This window comes from Chiloscyllium punctatum, chromosome 2 (genome assembly GCF_047496795.1).
Source record: "Chiloscyllium punctatum isolate Juve2018m chromosome 2, sChiPun1.3, whole genome shotgun sequence".
NCBI classification, from domain to species: Eukaryota; Metazoa; Chordata; class Chondrichthyes; order Orectolobiformes; family Hemiscylliidae; genus Chiloscyllium; species Chiloscyllium punctatum.
Window position 1 is genome coordinate 147,589,790 of NC_092740.1, and position 16,259 is coordinate 147,606,048.

Genomic DNA, 16,259 nt, shown 5'->3' on the forward strand with positions numbered 1-16,259 from the left:
AATGTCAACATCCCTTGAACAAAAAATGAGAATAACAAACACAGGACATCATATTTCAAATGATGGCTACTGGTATATCACCCAATATGCAATCATAATATTTTCTGAATATAGCTCAGACCTTGAATTAACGAGTCCATAACCTATGTGCAAAGGTGGATTTTTTTCCAAGATGATGGTAAGCATGCAAAATGATGACAAATGTTGTACTGAAAATCAAGTGAAGAAAATTTATGATGTAGATATGATGCAAGGTGTGAGATTTATTTACATTTTCATATTGTTCATTTATATTTTGGAGTTGAGCTAGTGAATGTGGATTTTGGTCTCTATGTCTGAAGGGGAATTAATCATTAAATTCTGAGCACTTCTGTAGCCATGATGATTTCTTCTCAAACACAGTTATAGAGAGAGACTTTCTGACCAGTAATGGGGTTTTGTTTACATTAGGAGTGTTCATTAGCAAACGAAGTAAACCACGTAGGACATGAGGCTTTCAGATAAAAGATTCAGGAATCTTTTTTTTTGAGCTTCGTGGATACACTACAGCTTGGAAGGAAACTTTTTAATTTCAGTTTGGGGCAGTTTGAAGAAGCCTTGATGGAAGTTGGATGTGCAAAATAGTTCCTTTGTTCTTAAATTCACTAATGGAATGAAGGCATTACTGTCTGGGCAAGCATTTACTACTATCCTTGAGAGGGTGACTGTGAAATGTCTTATTGAGCTGCTGCAGTCTCTGTGCTGTAGATAAACTCATAATGCAGTTAGGGAGGGAACTCTAGGATTTTGATCCCAACAATAGTGAATTAAGTGATGTATTTCAAAGTCAGAATGGTAACTGGCTCAGAGGGGAACTTGCAGGTGTTGGTGTCTGCATGTAACTGCTACTCTTGTCCTAGAAGAAAGGTGCTAAGGACTCTTGGTGAAATTCTGCAGTGCATTTTGTAGACAGTACACACTGCTGCTGAGTTATGTGCTGCTGGATTACTGGCATCTAACAGCTCTAGTAACCACTGTAGTTACATGTCTAGTTCATGTTCATGAAATCCAGTTCATGTCTAATATCACCCAGGATGGTATAGTGGCGTATTCAGGGGGCAATGGTTAGATCGTCTCTTACTGGAGATGGTCATTGCCTACATTTGTGTCATGCAAGGGTTACTTGCCACTTTATTGTCCAGATCTTGGTGCATTTGGACATAGACTGTTCCAGTACTTGAGTTGTGAATGACACTGAACATTGCACAGTTATTACATCCTCTTCTGACTTTCTGATGGAAGGAAGGTCATTAATTAAGTAGCTGGCGGTGGTAGGGCCTAGGACACTACCCTGTGGAACTCCTTGCAGAGATGACCCTGAACAGAGTTGACTGACTTCCAACAATCACAGTCATCTTCTCTTCTGTTAGGTATGACTCCACCCAAAAGCGAGACCCCACCAACACCATTTCCCATTGACTCCTGCTTTGCTTGGACTCTATTGATGCCAAATGCCTTGGTCAAATGCATCCTTGATGTTAAAGGCAATCACTTTCACCTCACCTCTGTAATTCAGCTCTTTGTCCATGCTTTAACTAAAGTGGCAAAGGGTCAGGAGCCAAGCGGTCCTTCTGAAACCAAATTTGGTGTCAGTGAGCAGGCTGTTGCTGAGCAGGTACCACTTCATAGCATTGTGATGACACCAATCATAATGTTATTATTAATAGAGTGTCAACTGATGGGACAGAATTGACTACGGTATATTGGTCCTGTTGTGTGTACAGGACATAGCTGGGAATTTTCTACATTGCCAGACCAATGCCAGTGTTGCAGCTATACAGGAACAGTTTGATTATGCAGACATATGGATGTTGGATCATCTGCTCAGCAATTCTGGCTGAAGACTGTTGCAAGTGCTGCAGCCTTATCTTTTGCAATGATGTGCTGGGCATCCCCATCATTGAGGATGGGTATGTGTGTGGACCCTCCTCCTCCACTGAGTTAATTGTCCACTACCATTCACGACTGGATGCAGCAGGACTGCTGAGCTTAGATCTGTTCTGTTTGTTGTAGAATTGTTTAGCTCTGTTTATCACTTGTCTCACGAGTCGTCCTGTTTCATACCTTTACCAGATTGACACCTCATTTCTAGCAAGGCCCGGTGCTGCTCATGGCATGCCCTCCTGTGCTTTCCATTGAACCAGTGTTGATGGTAATGGTTGAGTGGGGAGGTTGGAGATTGAGTTCAACTATGATTCTGCAGCTGCTGGTGCACAGCACTAGATGGATGCCCAATTTCAAATTACTAGACCTATGTGAAGGATGTCCCATTTAGCATGATAACAGTATCACAGAACACTATGCAACATATTCTCAATGTGAAGGCAGGACATCACCTCACAGCCTTTGTGGAGATAATGACTTTCACCATTACCGTCATTGACAGCAGGCAGATTGGGGAGGATGAGGTCAATATGTTGTTGCCTTTTGTTGACTCCCTCACCACCTGCTGTAGATTCAGTCTAGCAGCAATGACCTTTCAGACTCGACCGGCCTGATCAAGTTTTGTTGGTGAACACAAATTCCCCCACCCAAAGTACATTCTGCACCCTTGCCACACTCCATGCTTCAAGTGTTGCTCAACCTAGAGAAGTACTGATTCATTCGCTGAGCGAAGACTGTGATAATCAGCAGGTTTCCTTGCCCCATGCTTGACCTGGCACCACAAGACTTCATGGAGTCAGGAGTCAATGTTGAGGACTCCTAAAATAGCTCCATTCTCACTGCATATCACTGTTCTGCCACCTCTGCTGGATCAATCCGAGCAAACGAAAGTAGTTTAAGACTGTTCAGAAAGAGAATACCTTAGTGTAAGGACTTCAGGTTAGAAATTCTAGATCAGAAGTGTTAATGGAAACACTGAATGGGTTGTGTGAAGCCGAAAAAGTCAAAGCTTTATGATGGATCAAGAAAGAGACGATTGGATGCTTGAATGGGAAATGAAGTTACAGCTAAGTTAAATCATGTGTGGAAGATAGAAGGGTTATGCAGTGCTGTAATGGGATTCTTTTGGCATTAATGGGATTGTATTTGTACTGTACATTTTGAATTCTTTCAGATTGCGTTATAAGTAAATTGCTTGGTTTATTTTACTTATCTTCATTACTTGTGCATAATAAAGTTACTTTTATTATTAAAACCAGCATTTCATGCTTGTATTTCCATGAAAGACCTGATAATGTGTTGCTGGAAAAGCGCAGCAGGTCAGGCAGCATCCGAGGAGCAGGAGAATCGACGTTTCGGGCATGAGCCCTTCTTCAGGCTTATGCCCGAAATGTCGATTCTCCTGCTCCTCGGATGCTGCCTGACTTGCTGCGCTTTTCCAGCAACACATTTTCTGCTCTGAGCTACAGCATCTGCAGTCCTCACTTTCTCCTTTCAATGAAAGACCGCCTTGTTAATAAATGAAAACAAATCACAACATCAGGTATCAAGCCAGATTTCAGTCCGGGCTTGGACTTATTCAGTCATAACATCAAGTGGGATCAAGTGGGAACAGCAGCCTCATTTTCCTTTGCATCAACTTCTCATATTCTCATCAATATAATACATCTGGTTACCATAGCAAATATGTAACAACATGCTTCTATATTGAAGCTGTATTCATTTTTCACTGCCTGAGCTTTAGTCTGGAAAACTATACTGTGGGCAGCCTTGCTCATTTAAACTGGAGAGTAACAACTACTTTCCCTTGGTTAGACATGGATTTAAGTAGTTGTTGCCCAACAGCTTTAACCTGGAGATCTTCCCTCTCTGAACATTTATATAGAATAAGCTCAATTCTTTTGTTCTACATATATATCCCTTTCTCCCTTCAGACTGCTTTTCAGAGCAACTGATTAATATGATCACCTTATTAAACTGCATTCCAAAAATTAGAATGTAACACCTAAACTGGTAAAACAAACTTAATCTACAAAATTCAAAATACCTGACTTCTCTGGAGGTAGATGCAAGACGACAGGAGAGGATATGAATCAAGCCAAATTGAGCTGAGCGATGTTGAGTTGGATAATGCAGAAACATTGAGTGAATTGGAAGCACAACACAACAGGAGATAAAGCTTATTATGATGCAACAAAGGGCTAGATTATTCACGTCATTCCTATCTAGAGGATAGAAAACCTAGCCCATTGTATATAGGTAAATCATGCAGAGTGCGGACTGATGCTGGAACCAAGTGAACAACTGATAAGAAATCAAATCAAAACATGCGGGTCATGGATGTGTCAAAAAGGAGCTCCTGTTTTCAATGTAGATAACCAGTATAGGCCAATGAAGATAACGTCTATTTTTCTATTCATGAAGCACCCATCAAATTCAAACTCAACCTCAGACCCTCCTGCTACTAAGCCAGCAAATGGCCTCAGGTGAGTTAGACTGGTTTCTGACCCGCAGATCTACATACATTAACTCAAATCAATTTAATGTCCCATCCTCCTTGTTGGCACGGAGAATCATTAATATAGCAATCTTACCTTATAGAACACTGCATTTTCTATAACCCAAGTGGAATGTTAAGGTCATCCAAAAGGTAGAAGTATCAGACAAATCTGTCCTCAGCACTGAAAAGAGAGCCACGAAATGATAAGACAGTTCAGAATGCGTTCTCGTAAAAAGTTGATGCAAGATTCCCTCAGGGACACAAGAACGCCAGTTGTGTTTTCGGTGTCTATACATGTTTAAATTTAAAATGTTATTTTTCATTGTGTTTCCTTGGATGCCTTGGTGGGAAGGGTAGTGTTCATTGTCCATGCCTTTGAGAAAGTAGGAGTAAGCCACCTTCTTGACTGGTTGGAGTCCATAATACGCATGGCCATCCCCAATGATTGATTGATTGATTGATTTATTGTTGTCATATGTACTAAGTACAGTGAAAAGCTTTGTTTTGAGAGTGGTACAGGCAGATCTAGCAAACAAGGACGTGTGCTTAGACAAAGCAAGGAATACAAGGATACAACTGCACAGGAGGTAACCAAATCAAGATCAGCATTAGATTTGAAATTAGAGGGGTCCATTCAGCAGTCTAATAACAGCAGGGAAGAAGCTGTTCTTCAAACTGTTGTGCAAGCTTCTGTGTCTTCTACCTGATGGAAGAGCTTAGAAGACGATATTTACTGGGGTGGGAGGGGTTTTTGATGATGCTGGCAGCCTTTCCGCAGCAATGAGAACTGTAGATGGAGTCCGTGGATGGGAAGTTGGCTTCCTTAATGGTCTGGGTTGTGCACACAACTTTCTTCATTTCTTACGGTCTTGGGTAGAGCAGTTACTGTACAAACTTGCTATGTGCCTGAATAAATGCATCTATGGCACATCTGTAGAAACTGGGGAGGGTCTTTATGGACATGCTGAATTTCTTAAGCTGCCTGAGGAAGAGGAGGCATTGCTGTGCCTTACTGACCACTGCATCTATGTGTAAAGTCCAGGACAGATTGTTGATCATCACTCCTCAGAACTTGACGCTCTCAACCCTCCCCATCTCAGCTCCATTGATGTTGATTTAGGCATGTCCTCCTCCTTTACTCCTGCAATCAATGATCAGTTCTTTTGTTTTGCCAACACAGAGAAAACACTAGAACACTGAACATTCTATCCTCTTCCTGTATCCTAACTCCTCATCGTTTGAAATCCAGCCTACCACAATGGTGCCATCAGCACATTCATAGACAGGGTTCATTTATACTGAATTTGGCTACATGGTTGTGGTTGTACATGTTTTTACCTCGTTGATTTTAACCCTACTGCGAATCCTCTTGCAAGGATGCCTGCCTTGAAGAAGTTTTCCTCCTCTGTCTACAAGAATCTCAGGGAGTCCCTCTCCCACTGCAACTCCCAGGTCATTTCCTCTGCCCTGAAGCTCTTCAACCATGTTGTGAAACAAACTCGGTTCCACAGCCACATTTGCTTTATCTCCTCCCCCACTCACCCATTGTACTCTATGCTACTCTCTCCCCACCCCCACCCTCCTCTATCTCTCCACGCTTCAGACTCACTGCCTTTATTCCTGATGAAGGGCTCTTGCCCGAAAAGTCGATTTCGCTGCTCCTTGGATGCTGCCTGAACTGCTGTGCTCTTCCAGCACCACTAATCCAGAATTTGGTTTCCAGCATCTGCAGTTATTGTTGTTACCAGTATTGTAGAGGGCTGAGTATACCTTCTTGCAGGGTGCCAGTATTGAGGATTAACCTGCTGTTAAATAGGGAATTGCAGATCCTTAACCCAGCAACTGTGAAGGCCAGGCAATATAGTTACAAGTCAAGATAGCATGGGCTAAGAAGGAACCTTCCAGGTAATGTCGTGTTCTCATGCATCTGCTGCTCTTTGCCCTTCTAGGTGATGAGGGGTGATAGGTTTGGAAGGTGCCATCCAAGGAGCCTTGGTTAGTTGCTATAGTGCATTTTGTAGATGGCACACACTGCCATCAACGTGCACTGCCAATGTAGGGAACACCTATGGTGGTAGTGAACAACAATCACGCATGTACTTTGTCTTAGATTTGGTTGAGAACCTTCAGTGTAAATGGATTTCCTTTCATCCAGTATTTCATTCTATTCCTGGCTGTGCCTTGGAGATACATGGTGGATGGATACGAGCCAGTCACATCATGTGCAGAGTCATTCATTACAGAAATCACAACTTCTGATCTGCTCTTGTAGCATTTAAATTGCTTGGAGTATTTAAATTGCTGATTCAGTTCCATTACTGGTCAATGGTAACCTCTAGGATGATGATGATGATGCAGGATTCCGCACTGGTAATGTCATTGAAAATCAAGGGACCTGCTACATTCTCTCTTGCTCAAAATGGTCATTGCCTCACTTTTTAATTAGAAGTAACATTCAGGCCTTACATCAGCAAGATCACGAACATGGCCTACTTCTTGCTACCTCACAGACAAATCGTTTCAGTGTCTGAGAAGTTGCAAATGCTACTGAATGTGGGAGATGCTCACTGACTATTGCATAGTTCTTTAGAATGGAGACAAAGTCCTTTATGAAGCAACTGAACATGCATAGGCCTAGGACATGACACTGAAGAACACTGTCTCTTGTGATGCTGTGGTAGTGTCCCTACCTCTGATTCAGGCAGCCTGGGTTCATGCCACCATATATAGACACAGCGGTTCCTCCAGGGTAGAAATGCTGGGACTGAGGTGGTTGACCTCAACAATGACAGCCATTTTTTTCTCACATGATAGGACAAACATGAGTGTAGACGCTACCAATTATTATTGACTTGCATTTTGCAAATTATCACTGATGGCCATACTTGGGCAATTGCTGCTTTTATGTGAAGGACAATCACTCCTTCCTCAAGTGTCTGCAGTCCAGTCACCCTTGTATAACCCAAACTTAACATTATGAATAAGTTATTGCTGTGCAAGTGCTACGTAATAGAACTGACAATTACAGATTTCATCACTTGTGTGATGATTGAATATGGACTGGTGGGATAGTACTAGCATTGTAGTATTAGTGGAACAGCTTGGTGAGGTCAAAATGGGATGACAGTCAGGGGGGATTATAGCCTTTGCTTTGTCCAGTGCCTCAGCCATTTCTTCGTACAGTGGAATGAATCAAATAGTCTGAAAACTAACTGCAAAAACATCAGGAGAAAGGCAAATGAACCATCCACTCCTCATTTTGACTGAAGTTTGTTTCAAATGCTTCAGCCTTGCATGTTGTGCTAATTTGCTGGGCTTAACTGGCAATCAAGAAAATTGAGTTCACTCAGAGAAATAATGAACTGGTTTAGCTTGATGTATGTGTTACAAATTTTAGTTAAATAGTCATAGTACAGAACCTGAGAATTAGTGAAATAATACACGTCAAAGCTTTCGGTCTTGCACTTATTCTTACCAATTGTCCTAATAAGGGAAATTTTTTTAACCCAATCATTGTTCCTCGATATCTCTCAAACTCCCCAACTCCCTGCCGTTTCTTTTTATTTCTCCTCATTGCTTCAATTTCTTCCTTCTTCTCAAGATTGGTTATTAACGGGTACAGTTCGGTAGTGACTTTCTAGCAATTTGAATCATAGAATCGATACAGAGCAGAAGCAGGCCATTCAGCCCATTAAGTCTACGTGAACACTCGTAACAGCATCCCACCCTTCCACCCCACCCCACCCGATTCTTGTAAACCTGTATTTCTCACGGCCTATCCAAGTAACCTGGTCACTATGGGCAATTTTGCGTGGCCAATCGACCTAACCTGCAAATCTTTGGACTGTGGGAGGAAAATGTGCAAACTCCACACAGACAGTCACAGGAGACTGGAATCCAACCTGACTCCCTGGCACTGTGAGGCAGCAGTGCAAACAACTGAGCCACCGTATCACCCCAAAAGGTTACTATGACATTCCACGAGAACGGTGAAAATTATAGCTGACTGGAGTCTGACTCAATCCTCATGACATTCACGCAGAAGCATATCCAGATGTCATTCAACAGTTTTCTCAGGAGGGGACACTGGTTGATGCTTTTCTTCCCCAATGCAAAACTAGGCACTCTCCAGTTAACTACTACACCACAGCTGATAGATAATTCAGCAGAGACATGGAAAACAATTTATATCATCTTTGTCTGAATGGTTCAAGCTGTACATTAGGTAAACCTACAAAACCATTGAGGAATTCTATTTCCATCCTGTGAGCTGTTTGTATTATACTTCATTTTCTCAAAATAAAATTGTCCACACAATTGTCTTATATCTTTATCACCAAACTTGGGGAAGAAAAACAAAGCTCCAATCTACAAATATTCAAAATTCAAAAAAGCATCAACGTTGAGCTTCTGGACAACTGGGAGTATTGAAAACGGAAACTGTTCCCTGCAGCAGAGACAAAGGTAGATCAATAAAAAGCAATGAGACGACAAAATATGGTAAAGAAAGACTACAAAGAAATCACAAATAAGAGTCCAGATAATTGTAATCTCATGTTTAAGCACAAAGCAGTACCAGTCCCATGCAATTAGCATGCTCTGTTTAAACTCAGATGCAGTAGCAGAATACAATTCCACCATTTAGGGCGAGGGCAGCTTAAAATTTCAGGTACAGTGAAACAATGCACCAAGCACCAATTTCTATTTTCACACATGACAAATGCAACAATAATGAACAGAAGCAAGAATTCAGTGAATCGGTTTTCTAAAATGTAAGGACAGGATGAACTGATCTGGTAAAAAAGGCATGGTTAATTCAATTTTTTTATAAAACTTCCATTTTTTTCTGCATTACACATTATAAACACAGTTTCAATCACTTGCAACACAATGCTTTGTGGAGAATTGCCTGTAAAACCTATGTCACAGGTGAGCATTATTTCAAGACAAAACTCCAGAATCTGTAAAGATATTCTAAGATACATCAGCAAAGTATATTAACACAAATGCCATCACCATTATCACTTATCAAATTAATATTTTAAATCAGCTCACCATACTTTGAAAATATGCAGCCATCTTTTTACAGATTCCATGCACTTTTAGCAATACTGTTTATTCTCAGCAGTACAGTGCAGGTTTTGTTCTAATCTACTGCCTTTAGACACTCTTGTCAATGATTGTGACGTTGCTTTTGCACACAGCTCACAATTAAGGGCAGAAGCAAAATTGCAATGCTAGCTAGAAAGCCTCTTGCATCAGTAAGGAAATATTAGTTTGTCAGTCTTAATGTAAGTGTTTCATTCAGGAGATACAAGTACAAAATAATTTGCGCATTGTCACTCTTAAAAGCATTCATAAAAGATGCATCGAACAATGGAATATGGAATTTGAACTGATGCTGAGGCCGAGCCTGTGGGGAGGGGGAGGGGGCACTTATACCATTTTGAAAATTCAATGATTGACATAATCTATGAAAGCTTTGTGATTATTTTGCTCCAGTCTAAGTTTTATGGATGCAATACAGCACAGCTCAAATGTGACAAATAGAAAATAAAATGAGAGAATTATTCCCAATGAACACAAAAACTCGCCCTGACAGGTGGACTATGTACAGCAATTACTTTAGGACATTTAACTGAAGTGGGAATCCAACTGATTACACACAGATATAATGGGTGGACAGGTAGTAAAGCACAAAAGAGATAAGTGCACTTGGGATAAGGACTTTCAGAGACATTACAAATATAATTAAGCTCAGGCAAGCTAAATGGAACAATACTAAAAGAAGCCACGCTGCAGTCTTTAAAATCACATGCAAACAAGCAAAGTATTTGCAAATGTAACTATATCTATGGCAAAAGATCAGAGTATAATACAATTAAAAGTAACCATTTCTCACAGTAAGGCTGTTCATGGTTGAAATTACTGCGCCTCATCTAAATGGTTACATGCTAGCTGAACATCTCTGGTAGCCATAATTCTTCAGCTGTGACTATAATGCCTTACAGCTATTCTAATTATTGTCCTTTTTGAAGACCAATCGTGATTTAGCAGACCATAGCCAGAGTACAATGCTCACCTGTAATGAAGACTTTACAGGCAATTTTCCATTAGCGTCACAGGTTCATATTTCCACTTGAGTTGGTGAAGCTCAGTTGCAGAGGGCGCAATAATTTTATACTATAGTTTTTCCCAATGTCTTGGGCTTAACCAACTGCAGATATGAAAATAAGCACACAGTTGTAATTTCTTCATTCTCAAACATTTCTTTCTGGTTGCAATATGTGAATGCAGAGACTGACAATAATTTTTTTTTCAAACAACACACAGTCCAGGACCTGAAACGGTGATACCTCAGAGAAGCTAGCAGAAACCAGATAAAACCAGGGACACAAGACTCTTTCCAATATTGATATCTTCAAGTAGCAACTTTGGTGAACTAACAACCTTTGTAGGAACCAAGAAACTTAAGTTGGAGAAGTGACAAACTGTTCTAACGTACGCTTTATTATAGCGAAGGCTTTACTTCAAACCGTACGAGAAATGCATATGCGTTATGGCAGAAGATGATGATGTCACATTGCGATGGAATACAAGAAAAATCAGATGTGGAACAATCCAACTGAAAACAGTCACACATAGGGCTCCATATACCCATCTTACATCTACAGGAAAGACTTCACAGACTTCTACAATTGAACTGTTGCATGCAAAACTAATTATCTTCAACTGAAAACTTGTTTTCGTTTCTACACAGTAACTAGGTCTATGGAGTTTTTAACTCCATAAACGGGATGTGGGCATCTCTGGTGAAGCCAGCATTTATTATCCATCTTGCAGCTTAGAGTCAACCATATTGCAGTTGGTCTGGAACCACATATAGGCCAGACCAGGTAAGGATGGTTGCTTCCTTCACTGAAGGACATCAGTGGACCAACAAACTGCAATGGATTCATGGTCATCAATAAATTCTTAATTCCAGATTTTGTTTTAATTATTGAATTCAAATTCCACCATCTGCCTTGGCAGGATTCAAACCTCAGTCCTCAGAACATTAGTCGAGTCTCTGGATTAACAGTTCAGCGATAATACCATTCAGCCATCACCTCCTCACGTCTAGTGACAAGTACAAATTTTAGCATAGTTGTAATCAAGTCAGAAGTTGGTAGGTTCGAGCCTCACTTCAGACTTCAACACAACAAGATACCATGATGAGGGATATATCATCCTTCATATGAAACATAAGCAGCCTTCCTGCCAAGTGGGATGAGAACTATCCCATTCTAATACTAGGAGGAGCTGGGAGCCCAGTGACTGAGCTGACTATCCACCTCCAACAAAAGCCACCAAAAACAAGTCATCTAGCTATACCATATTATTTTACCTGTTCAATAACAATGACTGCCTTTACACCATTCTTAGGACCTGATAAAACATAGCATAAAAACAAGATTGTTGAGTGTCATGCATGGCTGATGGAATGAATTGTATTTTTATAACAGTTGTATTTATTTTCTTGTTAACAATGATTTTATTCGACATACAAATCAAAGTTTAGAATCATTTCGCACCTTCCATTACCTTGAACACCAATTGTGCTTCAATGAGAAAAACGGAATTATTTATACACTATTTACCAGATTTAGTTGATAAGAAGCACGGCGTTAATCTCTCCTGATGCAGGCACATGTACCATATCTTTTAGTGTCAAGATTTTAATCAATGTTAATTCTGTTTTTTAAAAAACTGAAGTTCTCTTACAGAATATTTTTACTGGGGGATCTCTCATGGCCTTAATGGCTGTCAAATATTGTTTCAAATACTTCAATAAACTTAGCTTTCAGGATGGTAATCACAACTAGATTGCTTAAAAATTCTTGGAATTAAATTAAATCTTTCTCTATTGAAGTCTTACGACTGGATGTTCCTTTAATCTGACAGGGTGCAAGCATGGCAATAAAAACCCAAATGAGATACATAATGTCTGTGAAGATAATTAGATATAAATCTTTAAAAAGGTAGCAAATAAAATGATATTTGATTGATCAGTTATTTGAAAGATTTCATTTTTGTTCAGCATAAACAAATGACATTCAGCCTTATTTTTGACTTACTTGTGAACTTGGCAACACTAAACATATTAACTGGACAAAAAAGGGTCACCATACAACTGCTTTGTGAAGTCATCCATGTCAACACAATTCGTTGCACTTGCAAACCAATCAGAATGCTGGAAAAGTTATTTTTCAAAAGCAACTCAAGGACCAATAAGCAGTAATCATCACAGACAAATAGCAGATGAGATTTTTCAATCAGATTGTTCAAGTGGACCAATCACTTTGACAATAAAAAGCCATTGGTGGGGCTCAGTGGATGTATCCGAATCAAGGAGGCCTGGGTTCAAGTCCCATTTGGTTCAAACATGTGTAATAACATCTCATTGACTGATTAGACAATATCTACCACTAATTAACATAGGGTTTAATACTTCCTTCTCAGCAACAACCATTCTCCAAGGGAATATGTTAATTAAAGGATAAGGGGAACAAAGTGGGATAATGGAAAAGAGATAAGCGTGTCTACATTTTAAATTACATTCAAAATTCTCTTTAGCAATCACTGGTCAGGTATCTAAATGCCACTCACAGTGCATATATGAGTCCATTGTTCTAACTGCTTTAAAACATCTTGCTGAAGATCCTCATTGAACATCTTTCTGTACAATTGTGGCAATTTCGATAGCCAAATTCCATTACTGTATTTGTCCATGATCTCCTTCAGTCGAGACTGTATCAACTCATTATAGCTGGATTGAGGCGGTGATGAATTTGATTTTCTGGAATCTATGTCATCACTCCAAACCACTATAAAAATGTAGGAAAAAAGCATCACAATTTATAACTTGTTTTCACTATAACAATTAAAAAGATCAAATTAACAAATGGGGGTTGTTCATTTAACAGACAGCCTGAACATTATTGGTATGGGTCATGGTAACCCTAGGATTTATGTAGCTAATGTTCAGCAGCCTTAATTATTTATATTTGTATGTATTAGGCAACAAGCAATAATTCCTCAAGCTGTCATATAGCTGTGAACCCTGCCACATGCTGAACCAATATGACAGGATACTGAACACATGCATGTCAGACTAGATGTAATTGAAAGAAAATTAAACATTGAAAGAAGAGACAATTCACATACTATCAATCAAATAAAACATTCAAAGCACTATTCAATGGCCATTTCAACATTTAATATTATTTCCAACCAGAAGGTGGCAGGTTTTGCTTGGAAACAAACCACACTAATAGAAATTCTCTTCCTCTAATCAATCAATAATGACTTTGCAAGACAATGACAGAATGGTCAAAACGTCAACAAGATGACCCTTGAAGGTTGTGACATCATCAGAATAAACAGACACTAAGCTTAAGGAGAGAATATTAGAGGTGAAAGAGGTGAATTTTAAATCCAATTTGGAAGTAACAGGTGGCTGACAGAAAGAAAACATTTCATATTGTGGAATCTAAATGGCTGAGGGCATATATGTGGGTAGTAGGTTCGAGGGAGAGAAAGACTTAAAAGACCCATAGCTCAAGGAATAAAGGGATATTAGAGATTGTAACGTTAGCCTGCTATTAGCGACAAATAACTGAAAAGAAATTTTGGGAGGTGGCTGAAGTGTCAAGAGGATAATAAGTGCTTATATCAAGCATGTCAAATTGAAAACTTTAGAGAATGAGAGAGAATGAGTGACAGCAAAGAAAGGGAGATTGGATTGATGAACATGACCATCATGATGAATGTTAAGGTCTTATTACCAATAAGATCATCAAAGATGCTAATTGGAAAACAAAGCATCAAATAGTGTTTTGTTCTTCACATTAACAATACATTTTTTAACCCTTGAGCAAAATCCATCACAATGGACAGCTTCAAGTAAAAGTATCCTCGTACATCACTTTCAATACTACTCAAGAGAAAAACAATTCCTCTTGCAGTCCTCTAATGAGTCTCAGTGAAAGTTGGAAGAACAACATTTTATTTTCTGCTTGGGAACCCTGCAGCCTTCAGCACTCTCGAACAGAATTCAATACTTTTAGCACCTGAATACCTTCATCCTACCCCAACACCCCGGGCCTGGTCATCACATGGGCTGCTTTCAGCATAGCCAACCCACTTTCACCTATGCATGGTCTCCATTCTCCATTTTTCTCTTTCCCTAGTATACCAATATTCTTCCCTTATTTGCCTACTCTCTTCCTCTCCCTCTCAGCTTCATCTTCACCTATCCTCTCACTCCTTTATCACCCCACACCCAGCTGTGTTCAGCAGATATGCCATTTATTTCTAGCTTCCACTGGCTTAGATGAAGGTCACTGGAGCCAAAACATTAGCTCCGCTTTCTCGCCAGAGATGCTGCCAGTCATTTCTGTTTTTGTTTCAGATTTCCAGCATCCACAGCTCTTTGTTTTATTGTAGCAAAACAAGAGTTTACCACTGCTCCCCACAAATCAGTGATGGTAAAGAAAGGCCTCAGAAACAGCAGTATGATAAGGATCTGTTATCTGTTTTAGTTACATTGGTTGAGAAATAACTTATGTACCTCAATGGGGACCCTTTTAGTTTTCAAGAGAGTGTTGGGATCTTTTATATTTATCTGATGTATAGACAGGGCCTGGGTTTCATGTTTGTACCTGAAACTTTATTATTCTAATCGCATTATTGCGCTGACATGCCAGCACTGCTTGCGTTCCAGTGTTGAATTGAACCCACAACCTAGTGACACAGAAGCAAGGAGTAGAGTTCAGGATTTTCAAGATACTATACCATTCCATTTCCTTCCTTTGAATTCTCCTCTATTTGATGTCTTAATTGGACCTGCTTCTTGATGTATGTCTCTCTTCCTTCCCGTCCTTGTTTCTCACTGTTTTATCTCTTCTTGCCCATTCACTCAGTTTTCCTCCCTTCCATCATCCAGTAATCTCAATGCAAAAGTTTCTAACTGCTGGAGACTACCCATGCACAATTTCACAGCTCAAATTATTAGAAACACACACAAATATTTGAAATACTTCTGGAAGAATGAAGTATCCTTTTGTTGGGCTAGTATAATTTTATTGACATTTTAGTGGGCAGCATGGTGGCCCACTGGTTACGACCAGAGTTCAATTCCAGCCTTGGGCGACTGTGAGTGGAGTTTGCACATTGTCCCTATGTCTGCATGGATTTCTGCCAGGTACTCTGGTTTCCTCCCACAGTCCAAAGATGTGCAGGTTAGGTGGATTGGCCATGCTAAATTTCCCCGCAGTTCCCAGGGATGTGTAAGCTTCATGAATTAGCCATGGTAAATGCAGGGGTTACAGGAAAAGGGTAGGGGTTTGGGTGGGATGCTCTTCAAAGGGTTGGTACAGACTTGATGGGCCAAATGGCCTTTTTCTGCCTGGTAGGGATTCTATGGATGGATGGATATTCTGGATGGTTCTGACCTTGGCAATCTTTTAAAGGCCAGTTGATCAGAGGTTAAGACCAGCATGCTACCTAGGAGGATAAAAGGTGACGATGAAAGATAAGAATTTCGGAACCCTGGATGACAAGAGATAAATTACAGTTTAATCAATAAAAAAGTAAGTTTTGGGAAACTGAAATCAGACAAGGCCCTTGAGGAATATAAAGAAAGCGAGAAAAAAATTAAACAAGGAATTAGGAGAGCTAAAACAGGCCATGAAACATCTTTGGCATGTAGGATTAAGGTGAATTCCAAGACATTTTATGCCTATGTTGAGACCAAGAAGGTAACTACTGAAAGACTAAGTCCACTCAAGGACAA

General features: G+C 40.0%; 1 protein-coding gene across 2 annotated transcripts in view; it reads right to left on the minus strand.

Annotated features, from left to right (window-relative positions):
* Positions 1-16,259, minus strand: part of LOC140491626 (tudor domain-containing protein 7-like) — a 118,130-nt gene that overhangs the window by 57,282 nt on the left and 44,589 nt on the right. For both annotated transcript variants that reach the window (XM_072590085.1, XM_072590092.1), the window contains exon 6: positions 13,073-13,290. In XM_072590085.1, coding sequence (XP_072446186.1) covers positions 13,073-13,290 — 218 coding nt within the window. The remainder of the gene's footprint in view (positions 1-13,072; positions 13,291-16,259) is intronic.